Source organism: Callorhinus ursinus, unplaced genomic scaffold, assembly GCF_003265705.2.
Source record: "Callorhinus ursinus isolate GAN/ISIS: 27379988/994484 unplaced genomic scaffold, GSC_fseal_2.0 scaffold101, whole genome shotgun sequence".
In the NCBI taxonomy this organism is placed as follows: Eukaryota; Metazoa; Chordata; class Mammalia; order Carnivora; family Otariidae; genus Callorhinus; species Callorhinus ursinus.
Window position 1 is genome coordinate 395,775 of NW_027397163.1, and position 19,290 is coordinate 415,064.

General features: G+C 49.1%; 1 protein-coding gene, 1 long non-coding RNA gene and 1 pseudogene across 3 annotated transcripts in view; 2 read left to right on the top strand and 1 right to left on the bottom strand.

Annotated features, from left to right (window-relative positions):
• Positions 1-19,290, top strand: part of NLRP12 (NLR family pyrin domain containing 12) — a 28,798-nt gene that overhangs the window by 2,633 nt on the left and 6,875 nt on the right. Inside the window, exons 2-7 of one of the 2 annotated variants that reach the window (XM_025849415.2) lie at positions 3,055-3,135; positions 5,577-7,278; positions 10,952-11,122; positions 12,768-12,938; positions 14,398-14,568; positions 17,566-17,736. In XM_025849415.2, coding sequence (XP_025705200.2) covers positions 3,055-3,135; positions 5,577-7,278; positions 10,952-11,122; positions 12,768-12,938; positions 14,398-14,568; positions 17,566-17,736 — 2,467 coding nt within the window. The remainder of the gene's footprint in view (positions 1-3,054; positions 3,136-5,576; positions 7,279-10,951; positions 11,123-12,767; positions 12,939-14,397; positions 14,569-17,565; positions 17,737-19,290) is intronic. The other variant, XM_025849416.2, reaches the window with a different exon arrangement.
• LOC141371803 (uncharacterized) lies at positions 7,285-8,689 on the top strand. The gene is made up of 2 exons (XR_012377037.1): positions 7,285-7,738; positions 7,964-8,689. It is a non-coding gene; the product is annotated as an uncharacterized lncRNA (long non-coding RNA).
• LOC112806906 (large ribosomal subunit protein eL42-like) lies at positions 18,052-18,442 on the bottom strand (annotated as a pseudogene).

The window sequence follows — 19,290 nt, forward strand, 5'->3', positions numbered from 1 at the left end:
GTGCCTGGGTGGCTCAGTCATTAAGCGTCTGCCTTCGGCTCAGGTCATGATCCCAGAGTCCTGGGATCAAGCCCCGCATCGGGCTCCCTGCTCAGCGGGGAGCCTGGTTCTCCCTCTGCCTGTCTCTCTTTCTGTCTCTTATGAATAAATAAATAAAATTTTTAAAAAAATAAAATAAAATAAAATCGTGGTAAAATACACATAACAAAATTATTATAAGTGAATTAGACTCTTCTAGATATGTCATAGAAGTGGATTCATAGAGTGTCTTTTTGTGACTGACTTATTTCACCCAACATGTTTTCAAGACTCATCCATGTTATAGCATGTGTCAGAGTTTTCTTCCCTTTTCAGGCTGAATAATATTCCATCGTATGGAATACACACACACACACACACACAAACATTACATTTTAATTTATTCATCATTTACAATAACCGAAAGGTAATAGCCTTGGGTTGTTATTGTAAATAATGCTGTTGTTAACATGGGTGTACAAATACCTCTTTGAGGCTCTGCTTTCAATTATTCTGAGTATGTACTCAGAAATGAAATTGCTGGATCAAATGGTAATTCTATTTTAATATTTTAAGGAATGCATTGTTTTCCATTGTGGCTGCCCCATTTTACATTCTCACCACAGTGCACGAGGTTTCCAACTTTCCCACATCCCCGCCAACACCTGTTATCTCTAGGTTTTTGTGTCTTTTTTTCACCCCCATTTAAAAAAAAAAAAAAATCTCTGTGCCCCAGGTGGGGCTCGAACTCGTTGCCCTGGGATAAGGAGCCGCCCACTCCACCGGCTAGCCAGCAATGCTAGCCCTCTGTTGTATTTGTTCAAAGCAGCCATCCTAATGAGCGTGAAGTCCGATTTCTGTCATTTGTGATTAGTTTTCCCTGGGCATCACCTCAGTCCTTGTTTCCTACAACCTCACACATCCGGTTTTTGGTAAATCCCAGTACTTCCAGCTCCAAGCACTGCCTCCCAGTGCTGCCACCCAGTGGGTAACCCACCTTGCGCTCGGCTAACGGCCCCTAGCTCTGCTTTGCTTCCCACCCCACCCCCATCCCCCACGGCTCCTTGCAGGCTTTCCCCACTCAGCAGGCACAATAATCTTTACAACCATTGATTAAATCATTCCCCTCCCTTGTTTTGAATCCTCCAAAGGCCTCCGTTGTGAATAGACTGTAATCCAAACTCCTCGACCTACTCCCACAAGATCTGGCTGAGCCTGTCTCTCCAAACCCACCCAGCACTTACCCTGAAGCTCATTCCACTCCAACTTCGTTCCTATCTTGTGTCACCGTATTCTTCCCCAGGACTTTTACCCTTGCTGTGTGGTTTGTTTTTTTTTTTCTGCGTAGAACAACTTTGCTCATATATCTGGCCCCTTGCCATTTAGATCTTGGATTAAGTGTCTTATATGGTGTTCTGATTACCCCCCTATTCACCCCATTGATGGAGGAGGGATAGCCCTCCCTAAATGGTTTTGGATGGCTGGACATATGACACCAAACCCAGGACAGATGAGACTGACAACAGTCACATGCACTCACAGCCCAGGGGAGGAGACCCCATGCACCATGCAGGTCTCACAGGGTTGCACTCAGGAGTACAGTGAACCCGCAGGGGCTGTGGGAGGCAGGCTTTGTAGACGCAGGAGCATGGGGTGCTTTGTGATTCCTGAAAAAAGGGTGAGATTGACTTGTTTGAATGATTTCATGGGCCAGCAGGGAACTGGAACGTTTGAGAATGAGGACCACCACATGAGGTGCACTAGGTCTAGGAGATAGGGGATGGGGTGGGGGGCAGCTGGTCTACTTCTGCTAGGAAAACTAGTCAAGTGGGGAGCCTGTCCCACTAGGTAAGGGCCTACCTGGCCAGAGCACCAGAACTCACACTTAGGCTCACATTTGGGGGGTCCAGTGAGGCTCAAAGATGCCCAGGAAACATTTGGAATTTTTGATCTTACAGTACATCCACAGAAAAGCCTTTCCTGGCCACCCAAACTAAAATACTACTTTCAATCACTCTGTTATGTACCCTTGTTTAATTGTAGATATAACTTTCATCATTATCTGAAGTTATATGAAGTGCTTATTTTTAAATTTTTTAAAAGATTTTATTCATTTATTTGAGAGAGAGACAGAGCATGAGCAGGGGGAGGGGCAGAGGGAGAAGCAGACTCCCCACTGAGCCCAGAGCAGCTAACCTGGGTCTGGATCCCAGGACCCCTAGATCATGACCTGAACCAAAGTCAGGCGCTTAACTGCCTGAGCCACCCAGCTGCCTCTGAAGTGTTCATTTTTGTTTTGTTTTGTTTTGTTTTTAAAGATTTTTATTTATTTATTGAGAGAGAGAATGGTAGAGAGAGAGCATGAGATGGAGGAAGGTCAGAGGGAGAAGCAGACTCCCTGCTGAGCAGGGAGCCCGACGCGGGACTCGATCCCGGGACCCCAGGATCATGACCTGAGCTGAAGGCAGTCGCTTAACCAACTGAGCCACCCAGGCACCCTAAAGTGTTCATTTTTGATGTGCTCAACTCCCCACACCGCTGGAATATAAGGTCCATGGAGCAGAGCCCTTGTTTATGGCTGTGTATCCAATGCTAGCAAAATTTGCCTGGATAACATTGGTGCCCAATATCTGTATATTTGTTGGATGGATGGATAGATGGATGTGTAGGTGGGTGGGTGCAAGGATGGATGAGACATGGCCAAGGACTGAGAGAGAGGGAGGAAATCCAAGCTGACTCACAACTTCCTGCCTGAGGGGATTTGTTGGATGGGTGGAGGTGCCAATCACCATGATGTGCACTCAGGAAGGAGAGTGGGTTATGAAGCACAAGTGCTTTCAACAGTGCATGTGAGGTGACTGCCAAACATTTGGGGTGTGGATGGGCAGAGAATTATGTAGACAGTTTGATGTAATAGTAACTAATATTTTTTAAATTGACATATGAGTTATATTTGTTTCAGGTATGCACAGTAGCTAATATTATAGCGAGCTAGCCAGAAAAATGCTAGCTGATCTCCTAACATGTCTCTTCCAGATACTCCACCTGGTGGCCCATCCTCACTGGGAAGCCGGTCAGCATGTTCTCTGGAAGTCTTTCCTGGAGCTCCAAGAAGAGGTGAGCTATGAGCCATGTAGTTTGTAGAATGCACAAGCCACATGAATCAGACTATCCAACAGAGTAGATCAAGCAAAAAAAAAAAAAAAAAGACATTTATTTAATGTTGCCTATAACAAGAAATCTTGGGCTGGGTGGTTGCAGAGTTGATGTAGTAGATCAATAACACCATAGGGGCGCCTGGGTGGCTCAGTTGTTGGGCGTCTGCCTTCGGCTCAGGTCATGATCCCAGGGTCCTGGGATCGAGCCCCGCTTCGGGTTCCCTGCTCAGTGGGAAGCCTGCTTCTCCCTCTCCCTCTGCCTGCTTGTGTTCCCTCTCTCGCTGTGTCTCTCTCTGTCAAATAAATAAAATCTTAAAAAAAAAAAATACCGTCAAAGCCCCAACTTCTTACTGGTTCATTTGTCCTGAGACTTGTCACCTCATGGTTGCAAGGTGGCAACCAAATCATGCAAGTGAATTCCAAGCAGGGGAGAAAAGAGAGACAGAAGGCTTTTTTCCTTGACAGAGAATTGTTTTATTCAGGAATAAAATCCTTTCAATGAGCTTCCCCCTTCCCAGTGGTCATCCCCCTGCCCCCCGCCTCGGTCAGGACCGGGGCACATTCCCAGACCAGCCACTGGCAACAGGGAATGAGATTGCTCATGACTGGTTTAGCCAACATTCATCCTCCGGGGCTTGTGAAGGGACAGCATTCACTGGAACCAAGGGATCAGCACCATTACCTTAATAAAATCAGGATTGTTGGCAAGGAAGAAAGGAGTATGGGTTGCGGGACAGACAGCACCATCATCAACAATAACACCAATGATTCTGGACACCTTTCAAGGCTCCTTAATGCACTGGGCATAGCACATGGCCCAAATACTGTAACTCCATCTTTGTTCTCATCCTTACTTTAAGCTTTTCTATTTTCCTATGTTCTCTGCTGATACTTGCTCCAGCATGGATATACTTTGAAAGCATTATGCTAAGTCAAATGAGCCAACACAGAAAAGATCCTGTGTGATTTCACTTATATGAGGTACCTAAAGTAGTCATATTCATGAGACAGAAAGTGGTCGCCAGGGGCTGGGATAGGAGGAGGAATAAGGAGTTAGTGTCTAATAGGCACAGAGTTTCTGTTGAGCATGACGGGAAAGTTCTGGAAACGGACAGTGGTGATGATTGCACAACTTCGCAAATGCACATAATGTCACTGAGTCCATCAAACACTTGAAAATGGTAAAAATGCTAAATTTTAGGTTATGTATATCTTACTACAATTAAAAATAAAAGAGTACATGCATTCCTTTTGAGAGAGTCCTGGGATCAAATTTAGATCTCTTGTTTACCTTCCTTTGGGCAGACAGTATGGGCCTCCAGTGATATCCAGATATAAAAGGATACATTTTCATCTGGACCAGGGTTCCCCCACCTGAGCACCACTGGCACTTTGGGCTGAATCATTCTCTGTTGTGGGGTATATCCTGGGCACCGTAGGATGTTGAGCAGCATCCCTGGCCTCCACCCACTAGATGGTAGTAGCCTGCCCCCCACCCCCAGTTGCTGCAGCCCAAAATATCTCCAGACCTTGCCAGAAATCCCCTAGGGGGGACGCCATCACCCTGCTGAGTATCGCTGTTCTAGATTATGCATTCACTTCCATACCAAGTTGATTTCCCAAAGAGACTTTAAGCATGGGACTTATAGAACGGTAAGTTCTCTGGTGCAGATACGAATCTGCCTTTTTTCTTTTTTTTTAAATTTTATTTATTTATTTGAGAGAATGAGAGAGAGAGAGCATGAGAGGGGGTTGGGTCAGAGGGAGAAGCAGACTCCCTGCCGAGCAGGGAGCCCGATGCGGGACTCGATCCCGGGACTCCAGGATCATGACCTGAGCCGAAGGCAGTCGCTTAACCAACTGAGCCACCTAGGTGCCCACGAATCTGCCTTTTTTCAAAGGGGGCACGGAAAACTTGGCAGCACTGCCTTCTCAAACTTAAACGTGGTTGCAAATCACGCAGCAGTCTTGTTAGAAGTGCAGTTTCTGATTCAATAGGTGGGCAGTGGGGCTTACCTTTGCATTTCCCACCAGCTCCTTGTTGAGCCTACAAGGGATTTCAGTGTCTCTTCACTGGGAGGACCCGAGCCAACCGGTGGCTGAGATTGACGCATTCCTTAGGTGCCCCTGTGGTCTTCCATCAGCTCCTGGGCGTGGACCACCGTTTGAGCAGCAAGGATAGAATACTCTGTAAGGATAGTTCCCATGTTAGTGCCTCTGCTTCCCAAAGAAAGGGGAAATCTTGATAGAGAAGTACCAAGGTTCCCAGGCTCCATCCAGAAAACCGTCCCATGGATATTGCAGAACAAGTAGGCACTAGACTGTGGTTTGCTTTAACTCATGAATCCGTGAACGGTTGCTGATGAGTCTCCCACGGACTCCTCATTCCTCCCCCGTTAGATCCCCGGGAAACCTACAGGGACTATGTCCGCAGGAAGTTCCGGCTGATGGAAGACCGCAATGCGCGCCTAGGGGAATGCGTCAACCTCAGCCACAGGTACACCCGCCTCCTCTTGGTGAAGGAACACTCAAATCCCATGTGGGCCCAGCAGAAGCTTTTGGACACTGGCTGGGGACAGGCGAGAACCGTGGGACACCAGGCCAGCTTCATCCAGATGGAGACCCTCTTTGAGCCCGACGAGGAGCGCCCGGAGCCGCCGCGCACCGTGGTCCTGCAGGGAGCAGCAGGGATGGGCAAGTCCATGCTGGCCCACAAGGTGATGCTGGACTGGGCCGACGGAAGGCTTTTCCAGGACAGGTTTGATTACGTCTTCTACATCAACTGCAGGGAGATGAACCAGAGCACCACCGAGCAGAGCGCCCAAGACCTCATCTCCAGCTGCTGCCCTGAGCCCAGCGTGCCCCTCCAGGAGCTTGTCCGAGTGCCTGAGCGCCTCCTATTCATTATTGATGGCTTTGATGAGCTAAAACCCTCTTTCCACGACCCTCAGGGCCCCTGGTGCCTCTGTTGGGAGGAGAAACGGCCCACAGAACTTCTCCTTTGCAGCCTGATTCGGAAGAAGCTGCTGCCCGAGCTGTCAGTGCTCATTACCACCAGGCCCACCGCTTTGGAGAAGCTCCACCGCTGGCTGGAGCACCCCAGGCACGTGGAGATCCTGGGCTTCTCTGAGGCAGAAAGGAAGGAGTACTTCTACAAGTATTTCCACAATGTGGAGCAGGCTGGCCAAGTCTTCCATTTCGTGAGGGACAACGAGCCCCTCTTCACTTTGTGCTTCGTCCCTATGGTGTGCTGGGTCGTTTGCACCTGCCTCAAGCAGCAGTTGGAGGATGGGGGGCTCCTAAGGCAGACATCCAGGACCACCACAGCGGTGTACATGCTGTACCTCCTGAGTCTGATGCAGCCCAAGCCGGGGAGCCCGACCCTCCAGCCCCCACCCAATCAGAGAGGGCTGTGCTCCTTGGCAGCAGACGGCCTCTGGAATCAGAAAATCCTGTTTGAGGAGCGGGACCTCCGGAAGCATGGCCTAGATGGGGCAGACGTTTCTTCCTTCCTCAACATGAACATCTTCCAGAAGGATATCAACTGTGAAAAGTTCTACAGCTTCATCCACCTGAGCTTCCAGGAATTCTTCGCTGCCATGTACTACCTCCTGGATCCCGGGGAGGGTGGGTCCGGCCCGGAGCAGACCGTGACAAGGCTGCTGGCTGAGTACGGGTTTTCAGAACGGAGCTTCTTGGCCCTTACCGTCCGTTTCCTGTTTGGACTCCTGAATGAGGAGACGAGAAGCTACCTGGAGAAGAGTCTTTGCTGGAAAGTCTCGCCTCACATCAAGGTAGAGCTACTGCAGTGGATCCAAAGCAAAGCTCAGAGCGAGGGCTCTACTCTGCAGCAGGGCTCCCTGGAGCTCTTCAGCTGTCTGTACGAGATCCAGGAGGAGGATTTTATCCAACAGGCCCTGAGCCACTTCCAAGTGGTCGTGGTCAGCAACATGGCCACCAAGATGGAGCACGTGATTTCCTCCTTTTGTGTGAAGAACTGCAGGAGCGCCCTGGCGCTGCATTTGCACGGGGCTGCCTACAGCACGGACGAGGATGATGGGGGGAGATGGGCTTCGGGGTCCCAGATGCTGCCCGCACAGTCGTAAGTACTCGGTGGGGCTCACTCTCCAAGTTCTTGCTCTCAACCACGTTTGTGTCCTCAACTGGGGTTGATGTTGTCGCCACCCCAGGAGATACCTGGCAATATCTGGAGAAATGTTGGGTCGTCACAACTAGAGGAGGTAGGGGGTTGCTGTGGCATTTGGGGGATGCAGGCCAGGGATGCTGCAAAGACACCCCAGAGTGCCCAGGACGGCCCCCCACCACAGAGGATGGTCTGGCCCCCAATGTCAACAGTGTCCAGGTTAGTGACCTGCTCTTAAACAGTATCCATTTGGACTAAATTGGAGCCCCAGTCAAGGAGAGCATATCCAGCCGACAAATATTATCAAGGGTGTTTTTCTATAGGGTGCAGACAGTGTGAGTAAGCCAACAGTGCCCCTGCCAACCCAGACATCCTAATGGGAAGGGAGAGAGACAATGAACAGTAAATAAAGAAACAGGCAAACAGGGGCGCCTGGGTGACTCAGATGGTTAGGCGTCTGCCTTTGGCTCGGGTCATGATCGCAGGATCCTGGGATCGAGCCCCACATCGGGCTCCCTGCTCGGCGGGAAGCCTGCTTCTCCCTCTCCCTCTGCCTCTCTCCCTGCTCCTGCTTTCTCTTCTCTCTGTATCTCTGTGTCTCAAATGAATAAATAAAATCCTTTAAAAAAAAAAAAAGAAACAGGCAAACAAGAAAAAAAAATTGATCATTCAGGTAGTTTCAGATGGAGAGAAGCGTTATAAGGACAATAAAACAGGGTGGTGGGCGTCTGGGTGGCTCAGCTGGTTAAGCGACTGCCTTCGGCTCAGGTCATGATCCTGGAGTCCCGGGATCGAGTCCCACATCGGGCTCCCTGCTCGGCGGGGAGTCTGCTTCTCCCTCTAACCCTCCCCCCTCTCATGTGCTCTCTCTCTCTCTCATTCTCAGTCTCTCAAAATAAATAAATAAATCTTTAAAAAACAAATAGAACCTGGGCTTTTATAGCATCCTAACACAAGAACAATACATTTTTAGAGAAGTGGCAAGACAAAGCAAAAGGACACTGAGTTTCTCCGGAGGTTAATTGTGGGAAGGCAGAAATATGGGGGAAACTAATGGGCTGATGTGTCTGTGCAGGTTTGTCTTGGAGCTGTAGGGGAGGAAAATTCTCTTCTCTCTTTGGGTCTCTGGCTGAGCCTAAGAATTCAACTGACATATGACAGATTCACAGGAGAAAAGCAGACACAGTTTATTGAATTTTCACATGTGCTTGGGAGCCTGCACCACAGCAGGAGGCTCTCATTCATTTGGATAAAAAACAGTCAACTTGTAAAGAATTGACAGGCCATCTGAGGACATGTCAGGCTGAATTTCCAATCAGCTTTATCATGTCATTACATAGAGAGCTACATTAAAGGATCTCTGAAATTAGGCGCTCCTGGTTGGCTCAGTCAGTTAAGTGTCCGATTCTTGATTTCGGCTCGGGTCATGATCTCAGGGTCCTGGGCTCGAGCCCCGCATGGGGCTCCCCACTCTGTGGAGCGTCTTTTTGTCCCCCTCCCCCTCTGCCCCTCCCCCACCTCACATGCACTTGCTCGTGTGTGCTCTCTCTAAAATAAATAAAATCTTTAAACCTAAATAAATAAAACGAAAGATCTCTGAAATCAGGGGTGCGCCTGGCTCAGTCAGTGGAACATGTGACTCTTGGACTTGGGGTCATGAGTTTGAGCCCCACATTGGGCGTAGAGTTTACTTAAAAGAAAAAAGAAAAGAATTAACAAGACAAAGGGCTTTGGGCTGGGGGGGCAGTGCAAGGTAACAAGGTTGTTTATATAGCCTTCTTGGCCGGGGGAATTCACTCTCTGGTGATCAGCACGCCCCTCTTCCTTCTGGTACAGGGAGGAGACCCTTCACGCAGGAGACTGATCCGCTCTCAGGGAAGAAGGGCCAGATGGTGGTGGGGTAGGGGGTCAGTGACCCTCCTGCCTCTGCCTCTTTCTCAGACTCCTTCAGCTCAAGACATTTGAGGTGCCACCACCTCTTGGGGCAGTGTGTTCTGAGCCACCCAGGCGCCTCTAAACATAGGTTTTAAGACAGACTGTATAACTAGAAGTAAATCAGAAGGCCTTACAGGCCGCATGTCATGCCCTGTGCCATGTGAGTCAGCCCGTTCTCCATCCCAGGCTGATTCAGAGGAAGGGACTGTCATAAAGATTTTAGAGATTCCAAAATTACGTATCTCCCAAAATTCCCCAGAAAGTGCAAAGCTTCTAATTATAGCTTGGTCTTTCTGGTTACCAGCCCCACCCAGAAGTTCACCCCGAGTCAGCTTATGAGAACAAAAGCTTCTCCTATCACCCAGAGAGTCCAAAGGATTTAGGAGCCCTGGGTCAGGGACGGGGTCAAAGACCACATATTAGAATGAGATGCTCCTAGTGCCCTTACCACTTAGGAAATCACGAAAGTATTAGGGGCTCTGTGCCAGGAACCAGGGGCAGAGACCAATATATATACTTCCTATTCTCTCCTAAACAGTAATTATAAATGCAAATGCTTGCCAAAGCTAGAGTGCGGGGTGGAATAACGCCCCCGCCCCCAAAGACACCTGCACCCTAATCCTGGAATCTGTGAATAGGTCACCTCCCAGGTTAAAAGGGACTTTGCAGGTGTGATTAAATTCAAGATCTTGAGGTGGGGATTGAGGTCTTGGATTATCCAGGTGAGACACCCGCCTGGACGCTTGCCCTGTGAGACTCCTTTCAGACTTCGGACCTCCAGAACTAGAAGATAACCGACTGTGTTGTTTCAAGCTGCTATGCTCGGGGAGCAGGATTCAGATATCGGCAGGCTGGCCACCATGAAACCATTGAGGTTTCATGGAACAAGGTCATCACACACACCCGGCTAGGGCGCCCTGCAGTTGCCTCGTGCTCATGAGGTCCCTGTGCAGCTGGACTTGGTGGTTTTTCAAGAAAGTGTGGAAACCCCTATTTTCATGTGAGGCCTCCTGATGTATAAATCATTGGAGGAATTCAGCTCCCAGGCCACAGGCTCATGATTTCTGGCTCTGGATCTTCAGTAGAGAACATCGTAATTTCATCAGCTGGAAGAAAGAGGAGGACTGCAGAAGACCACCAGGTTCATCTGTGTTTCTGGAACGTGCCAGAACACCTGGGAGGCTGTCTGAAACACAGATTTCAGGGATGCACCCCCAGAATCTCTGATGAAGTGGGGCTCCTGTTTCTGCCAGGCTCCCAGGTGCCGCTGCACCTGGCCTCCCCCCCCCAACTCTGCTGTTCAGTAGAGGTGAGGGGAAGGGTGGAAAAGGGCTCCCTGGTGTTAAATCAACAAGGAGCAAAGCCTGAACATTTTCTGCCCGGTCTGGGTGGGCTGCTAATGCTTGTGGGGAAAATAATAATAATAATAATAATAATAATAATAATAATAATAATTACAGTGGGATATTTAAAATACACGCATGAGGGGCGCCTGGCCGGCTCAGTCCATAGAGTGTGCAACTCCTGATCTCAGGGTTGGGAGTTCAAGCCCTGAGTGGGGCTTGGAGCCTACTTTAAAAAAGTAACCAGTAAAGATGACAAATACTTCATAAAGCGGAAGTGACACACAGTCCCCATACAATCGTTGTTCTGCGTCTGGCACAACCAGGCTTTGTCCTGTGTCCCCTCCTTGCAGACCGGAGAAGAACGTTTTGCCAGAGGCCTACAGCAAAAGGCTTGCTGCCTCCCTGAGCACCAATCCGAACCTGACGGAGCTGGTTTTGTACCGCAACGCGCTGGGCAGCCGGGGGGTGAGGCTGCTGTGTCAGGGGCTCAGACACCCCGGCTGCAAACTTCAGAACCTGAGGTGAGTCCAGGCGGGCCTGCACCCCCGTCTTCAGGGGGCTCCGTCAGAAAGACTAGACGGTGGTGCTCGCTCTCACTGCCCTCACGAAGCACCACAGACTTGGGGGCTTAAACAACAGAAATTCATTTTCTCACGGTTCCGGGTCCAGGTGTGGGCGGGGCTGCTGGGTTCTGGGTCCAGGTGTGGGCGGGGCTGCTGGGTTCCGGGTCCAGGTGTGGGCGGGGCTGCTGGGTTCCGGGTCCAGGTGTGGGCGGGGCTGCTGGGTTCCGGGTCCAGGTGTGGGCGGGGCGGCTTTCCCCTCTGCGGTCTCCTCTCTGTGTGTTCACATCTGCGTGTCTGTGTCCATTTCCTCTTTCTGTAAGGACACCAAGTCACGGCGGTGACCTCATTTTAATTACTTCTTTAGAGACCCTATTTCCAAATACAGGCACACTCGGAGGTACGGGGCTTTAGGATTTCAGTGTATGAATGTTGGGGGACGCGACTCAGCCCATACCTACCAGAAGCAGTCAGTAGAAATTCCAGCATCATTATCTCCTGCTTCTCTTATTTTATCTCCTCCTTTCCAGGCTTCCTACCTCAAATCACACTCCCCGATTTCAAAGCGGAGTGCACAAAGTCTTAGTAATTAAAACGGTCTGGTGCCAGGGGCGCCTGACTGACGCAGTCGGAGGAGCAGGGGACTCCTGACCTCCGGGGTCCTGAGTCGCAGCCCCACGTTGGGCAGAGATTACTTAAAAAAAAAAAAAAAAGTGAAGATGGTAAATTTTACCTTATGCATATTCTACCATGCTGTTACCAAACATGGCACTATTAAGGCATGGCTTACAGAAATTAGATGACAGCCAGCTGAGGGAACCAGGGGGGTCTGGACCCTGACCCAGAACACAGCCCTGCTCCCGTAGCCCGAGTCCTGAAGGGCAGACACAGGGATCAGGGCCCAGCAAAGCAGGCAACCATTTTGTGAGCAGGACATGGGCCCGATCCCAAAGACATAATAATAAATAATACCATACTTTCTTGAACCCGTGCCACGTGCAAGGAACCATGCCAAGAACTTATATTACATATGTCACCAACTCATTCAGGTCAATGCCATCAGCCTTGCTTTCCTGCAGCTCAGGGAGAGACGCAGTGATGAGCAAGCTTCCACGGGGCCGGTGCGTTCCTTGGGACCCACTGGCCATACGGCACCTCCTTCTCCAAGTGAAGGAAAAGCCGTAGAGCAGAGCTAGTAGGAGGGTCTAGAATTCCTCTCTAAGGGCACCTCTGTGACAGCATTTCCTTCACTGCAAAGCACCAAAACATCTTATGTTATTCTTGTTGCTTTTATTTATTTTTTTATTGACATATCATTGACATACTGGAAAACTCAGGGGTGGTTTTTCTTTAATGTATGCACAAGCTTGTGCAAATGTCACCACAAACTCTGGGTAATTTTCCCCACAGCAGAAAGAGACACCCTAGCCCTTAGCAGACACTCCCCAACTCCCCCCCCCCCCGGCCCCTGGCACCCCCTGATCTCCTTTCTTTTACTTTAGAAAAAGGGGAGAATAGGTATAGACCAAAGCAAGGGGGGACAAAGGACAAGGGGCAGAATCCACCACCACGGTGACCTGGCCCGTCTCCCCTCCCTCCCACCCAGCCTGAAGAGGTGCTGCGTGGCCAGCTCTGCGTGCCAGGACCTCGCGGCCGCCCTGATGGCCAACCAGAACCTAACAAGGGTGGACTTAAGCTGCAACGGGCTGGGGCTGCCGGGCGTGAGGCTGCTCTGCGAGGGGCTCCGGCATCCCAGATGCAGGCTTCAGGTGATCCAGTGAGTCTCCGCACCCTCTTGATGCAAGGCCACTGCTGTAGACAAGCCACCCAGCATCCCCTGGGGGGCTGCTTCACTCCCCTCTGACACTTCTGGTCACAAATGTGTGGGGTTTCCCACAGCAAGCAACTCTGCCACACCAGTGGAGGGGTCCTACAGTTCCCTTACAGTTCAAGTCCATTCTGCCACCATCTACCTGGAGGTGGCGTCACGTCCCACAGGTGAGGGCTTGGTCCCCTGAGATGCCCCCCTCACGCTTCCCCCCCAGCTTCAGAGTCAGTTACAAACCCTGGTTGTCACCTGGCTTCTGAACCTGCCTCGGGTTTGATTAATCTCCTAGGGCGGCTCAGAGAACTCAGGGAAACACTTACCTGTTTATTAAAGACTATGGTGAAAGATGCAGATGAACAGCCAGTGGAAGAGCCACGTGGGGTGAGGTCTGGGAGGGTCCCAGAGCAGGAGCTTCTGCCCCACGGAGCTGGGGTGCGTCACCCTCCCAGCATGGACGTGTTCACCAGCCTGGAACCTCCGAGCTGTGTGCTCTTGGGGTTTTATGGAGACTTCCTCTTGTGGCCTGCAGATCATTAACTCCATTTCCAGCCCCTCCCCGCTCGCTGGTGGAGGGTGGGGGGCAGGGCTGAACGTTGCCAGCCTCTCATCCTGACATGGTCTCTCTGGTGCCCAGCTGCCGACGGGAGCCCACCTTTTAGAACCAGAGACGCTCCTAGCGTTCTTGTCACATAGAAAATGCAGGGGTTTCAGGAGCCCTGTGTCAGGAACCGGGTGGGGGCAGAGACCACCACATGTGTTTTCTACTGTCTCCTGCCACGTCTCATCCTGTTGCTGACAGTGAACTCCTACTCAGCCTTTCGAGAACCATCTCAAACTCCCCAGAGTCTTCCCTAACTGTGCACGGTTTGCCAAACCTGAGTTAGGCGTCCCCTCCACCGTGACGGTTTTAATAAACAGTAACTCACTGTCCGAGCACCTACTGTGTGCCCTGCATGGTTCTACACCCTGTCCTTTTAGTGAAGTATGTAGTCGTTGCAACAACCTTGGGAAGCAGGTGCGATTATTATCCTTATTTTAGAGGCAATGAACCTAAGGCACCGTGGCAGCTCCCTGAAACATGAAACAGACTTGCTGACAACTTGCTCGAAGGTGCAGGGCTAGTGAGCGGCAGAGATGGACATACCCAGGTCTTGAGCTCTAGAGACCCCACCCTGAGCTATGGTGCACTCCTGCCTCAATGGCACCACCTTCACTAGAGGATACTTGCTTACCCCTCTGCACCATCAGACGGGATGCTCCGTGCTGGAAATGATGAAGTCTTGTTCATCTCTGAGCTGCAGTGACACATGTGTAGCTTCGTGTTGGGTGATTCAAGGGGCTAGGGGATGAGCCAGCAGGTTAGAGGACAGCAAGATGGTGCCCTCTTCAACGTGTCTTTCCTCCTGAGGTTGAGGAAGTGTCAGCTGGAGGCTGGGGCTTGCCAGGAGATCGCCTCCGTGCTCAGCACCAATCGACACCTGGTGGAGTTGGACCTGACGGGAAATGCGCTGGAGGATTTGGGTCTGAGGCTGTTATGTCAAGGCTTGAGGCACCCAGTGTGTAGGCTGCAGATCCTGTGGTGAGTTCTTGATGGGGTCAACTTAAAACACAAGTCTCCTTGTATTGAGGGATGGTATAAAAATCCATCCACTATCTGTACACCCAAGGCTGTTTGTAACAGCCTTATTCACAAGAGCCCAAAGGTGGAAACAGCCCAAATTTCCATCCACAGGTTGTGGATGTGGGTAAACAAAATATGGCATATACACACGAGGGATATTACTCTATCTTTAAAAAAGCATGAAATTCTGACACATGCTCCGACGTGGATGAACCTGGAAGACATGATGTTAAGTGAAATGTCAATCACAAAAGGACAAAGATGATGTGATTCCACTTATGATGTCCCTAGAAGAGTCAAATCCAGACAGAAAGTAGAACAGCGGTTGCCATGGGACCAGGGCAGGAGGGAATGGGGAACTGTGCGGAGTTTGTGTTTGGGACCATGCAAAGTTCTGGACATGGATGGTGGTGATGGTTGCACAGCCTTGTGAATATACTTAATGCCACTGAGTCGTACACTTAAAAAAAAAAATGGTTAAAACAGGGCTGGTTCAGTTGGAAGAGGGTGTGACTCTTGATCCTGGGGGCGTGAGTTCGAGCCCATTTGGGTTGGGTATAGAGATTACTAAATAAAAAGGTTAGAATGGTATAAAGTAAGCTTTACACTCAACGTGGGGCTCAAACTCAAGACCCCATCAAGAGTTGCACACTCGGGGCGCCTGGGTGGCTCAGTCGTTAAGCGTCTGCCTTTGGCTCAGGTCGTGATCCCAGGGTCCTGGGATGGAGCCCCACATAGGGCTCCCTGCTCAACAGGAAGCCTGTTTCTCCCTCTCCTACTCCCCCTGCTTGTGTTCCCTCTCTTGCTATGTCTCTCTCTGTCAAATAAATAAATAAAATCTTAAAAAAAAAAAAAAAGAGTTGCACACTCTACCGACCGAGCCAGCCAGGCACCCCACGTGATATATATTTTACCACAATAAAACATAAATAAACAAACATCAAGGGGATAGTAACATCAGTGACAAGCACCATAGAGCCCCCTAAAATAAAGGCCTTCCACAAAAACTCCTGTGGTCACCAGTGACAGACACCCCATCTCACTGTGGTTGAAGATAAAAGTGAAATTTGTTGGCCTCTCTGACCAAGAAGTCCGGAGGGAAATCCTGGTTTCAAGCACAGCTGAATCCAGGGACTCACGTGGTAAAATCAGGACTCTGTCTCTGTCTTCCCTTTCTATATATAGGAAGACAATATGCTAAATGTCAACCAGGGACATCTTTGAGGGACAATAGTGTTTTCCTGCTCTATATTTGTATCGGTTAAGGCACTTCTAATAGCGCCCCAAACACATTACTACAAACTTATGGCATCGCATCAAAGAGAGGTTGAGGAATCACACGTGATGAGCACAGAAATGTTGTTCTGTATTTTCTTGATTATTTTAGCCAAGAAAATGCATTGCACTAAAAATAAAATAAAATACACATATCATAAAATTTACTGTCTTACAATTTTTTTAAAGTAGTCTCTGCACCCAACGTGAGGCTCAAACTCACGACCCCAAGATCAAGAGTTGCACGTTCTACCAGCTGAGCCAGCCAGGCACCCCTACCATCTCACCATTTTGAGGCGTACAGTTCCGTGGTAGTAAGCACATTCACACTGTTGTGCAAACATCACCACCGTCCGTCTCCTGCATTTTCATCTTGAAAAACTGAAACTGGTGGCACCTGGGTGGCTCAGATGGTTAAGCGTCTGGCTTCTGCTCAGGTCATGATCCCAGGGTCCTGGGATCGAGCCCCACATCAGGCTCCTGGCTCAGCGGGGAGCCTGTTTCTCCCTCTGCCTCTGCCTCTCCCCCTGCTCATGCTCTCTGTCTCTCTATCTCTGTGTCTCAAATGAATAAATAAAATCTTTAAAAAAAAAAAAAGAAAAAGAAAAACTGAAACTGTCCGTTCAACACGGACTCCCCATCTCCCTCCCCCGGCCCCTGATAACCTCTGTTCTACTTTCTGTCTTTATGAATTTGACTACCATAGATACCTCATATAAGTAGAATCACAAAGTATTTGCGTGTGTGTGTGTGTGTGTATGACTGGCTTATTTTACTCAGTATATTTTCAAGGTTCATCCACGTTGTAGCGTGTTTTAAAGGTTCCTTCCTTCTTACGGCTGAATAACATTACGTTGCATGGATATACCACAGTTTGCTTATCCATTCAATTTATCCACCGATGGACACTTGCTTCTACCTTTTGGCTATTTTGAATAACGCTGTAAACATTGGGGTACAAATATTTCTTTGAGCCTTTACTTTCAATTCTTTGGGCTATGCAACCAGGAAATGGAATGGATGGATCATGTGGTTATTTTTTAATTTTTTTTTAAAGTTTTATTTATTTATTTATTTGAGAGAGAGAGACACAGCGAGAGAGGGAACACAAGCAGGTGGAGTGGGAGAGGGAGAAGCAGGCTTCCCTCTGAGCAGGGAGCCCGATGCGGGGCTCGATCCCAGGACCCTGGGACCATGACCTGAGCTGCAGGCAGCCACTTAACGACTGAGCCACCCAGGCGTCCCTATTTTTTAATTTTTCATGGAGCTGCCATATTGTTTCCCACCACCACTGTACCATTATTCACTCTTACCAACAGTGCATAAAGTTTCCAATTTCTTCACATCCTTGCCAACGTGATTTTCAGATTCTTTTTTTTAATTCTTAAAAAACTGTATTATTATCATTTTTTATAATGGCTATCCTAATGGATGTGACATGGTGTCTCGTGGTGGTCTTGATTTGCATTTTCCTAATGATGAGTGGTGCTGAGCATCTTTTCATGTGATTTTGGACCACTTGTTTCCTTTCTGTGGAGAAATGTCTATTCAAAGCTTTTGCCCATTTTTTAAAAAAATGAGTTGTTTGTTTGAAAACTATTACGATTGGGGATAGGGAGGATAAAGTTGGCGCTCTGTGGAGAACACCCCATGATGCATGCTGAATTGGATTTTCTGCAGGTTGAAAATTTGCCACCTCACTGCGGCTGCCTGTGAGGATCTCGCCTCCACCCTCAGCGTGAACCAGAGCCTGACGGAGCTGGATCTAAGCCTGAATGACCTGGGGGACCCCGGGGTGCTGCTGCTGTGTGAGGGCCTCAGGCATCCCCAGTGCAAGCTTCAGACCCTCCGGTGAGTCCCGCTTTGCTCACCATCACCCGAGTCCAAATCCACAGTCCTTGCTCTTATGTCTGGGCTTCCCGGGGTCACGCTCACGTGACCCCTCTTCCCATAACTAAGCTCTAGGATTTTTCTGCCATAGGGCATTTGTACAAGCTGTTCTTTCATCCTGGGATGCCCCTCTGCTTTGCTAACCCCCCTTTTACCCTGGTGACATCTGTTTTATCTGTTAGGACTCAAAACAAATGCTTCTTCCCCATGCATGCCTTCCCTGACCCTTGAATAGGGTCTAGATTCCTAGTTGTGGGATTTATTTATTTATTTTTTTTGAAGTGAACATAACCTCATGATTTTATTGTCTTCGTAATATTAACAAAATATGAAGCTTAGAACTGGATCACTTGGCCCTTTCTCTTCTTATCTCCTCCCAGTTCAAAATGCTTGCATCTCTTAATAGCCAGCATTCCCTTAGATCTGCAATTGGGCTCAACACATTCAAGCCTCAGCACAATCTTCTTTGTAGTTTTAGCCTTTTCCGGAAAATCGGCTTAGTCTGCCCGCCATAGCCACTCTGCTTCCTGTCATAACGCCGCTTTCCCTGGGCATAAAGAGAATCTTTGCCCTTCTTGTACTGTGTCACTTTGTGGGGCTGGTGCTTGCCACACTTCTTGCAGAAAGTCCGGCGGGTTTTAGGAACGTTCACCATGTTTGCGAGAGCTCTATCGGCACGGAAAGTAGTTGTGGGATTTAATTTGATCTTACGCTTCTCAGCATCACGCATTAAAACTCGTCATTCGCGTGACCTTCCAAAAGTGCAGGGGCTCTGTCAGCTCTATACCCTGATGGCCACTATAAGAACTGATTCAGGGGTGTTTGGAAATACATATATTTTAATTTTTTTCTTAAGTTTTTTTGTTTTAATTCCAAGTTAGTTAACATATATATTTAAAGATTTTTATTTATTTTGACAGAGAGAGACAGTGAGAGAGGGAACACAAGCAGGGGGAGTGGGAGAGGGAGAAGCAGGCTTCCCGCGGAGCAGGGAGCCCGATGTGGGGCTCGATCCCAGGACCCTGGGACCATGACCTGAGCCGAAGGCAGACGCTTAACGACTGAGCCACCCAAGCACCCTCGTTAACGTATTTTTAAATGAGTGAATGCATGAATACACCCAAGGAACAAAAAGAAAACACTGAAGGCTGTCAATTGTCAGAAAATCATTTTTTGGGGGCGCCAAAGGAGAGTCTGTCTGTCTGTCCTTCAGAAGCCCCATCTACTATTTGATGTCGTTCACGCTGGAAGGATTTTTTTTTTTCCTTTTGAGGCATTGTGAATCCCGTACCTTCTATTGCTTTTGTTACATTTGGAGAAGTGCCCTGTTTCTTCACATTCTTCTCTCCACCCCATCTGGTACCACAATATCACTATGGACCCACACACGCCTCTGCTTTAATTCTGTCTCCTTCACTGGCACCCCAAAGCTCATCTACAGGCATGCCTGTCTCTATTTGATGTAAACGATACATCTCACCAATGTCTCCGCCCTACTTACCATTATACATTCAG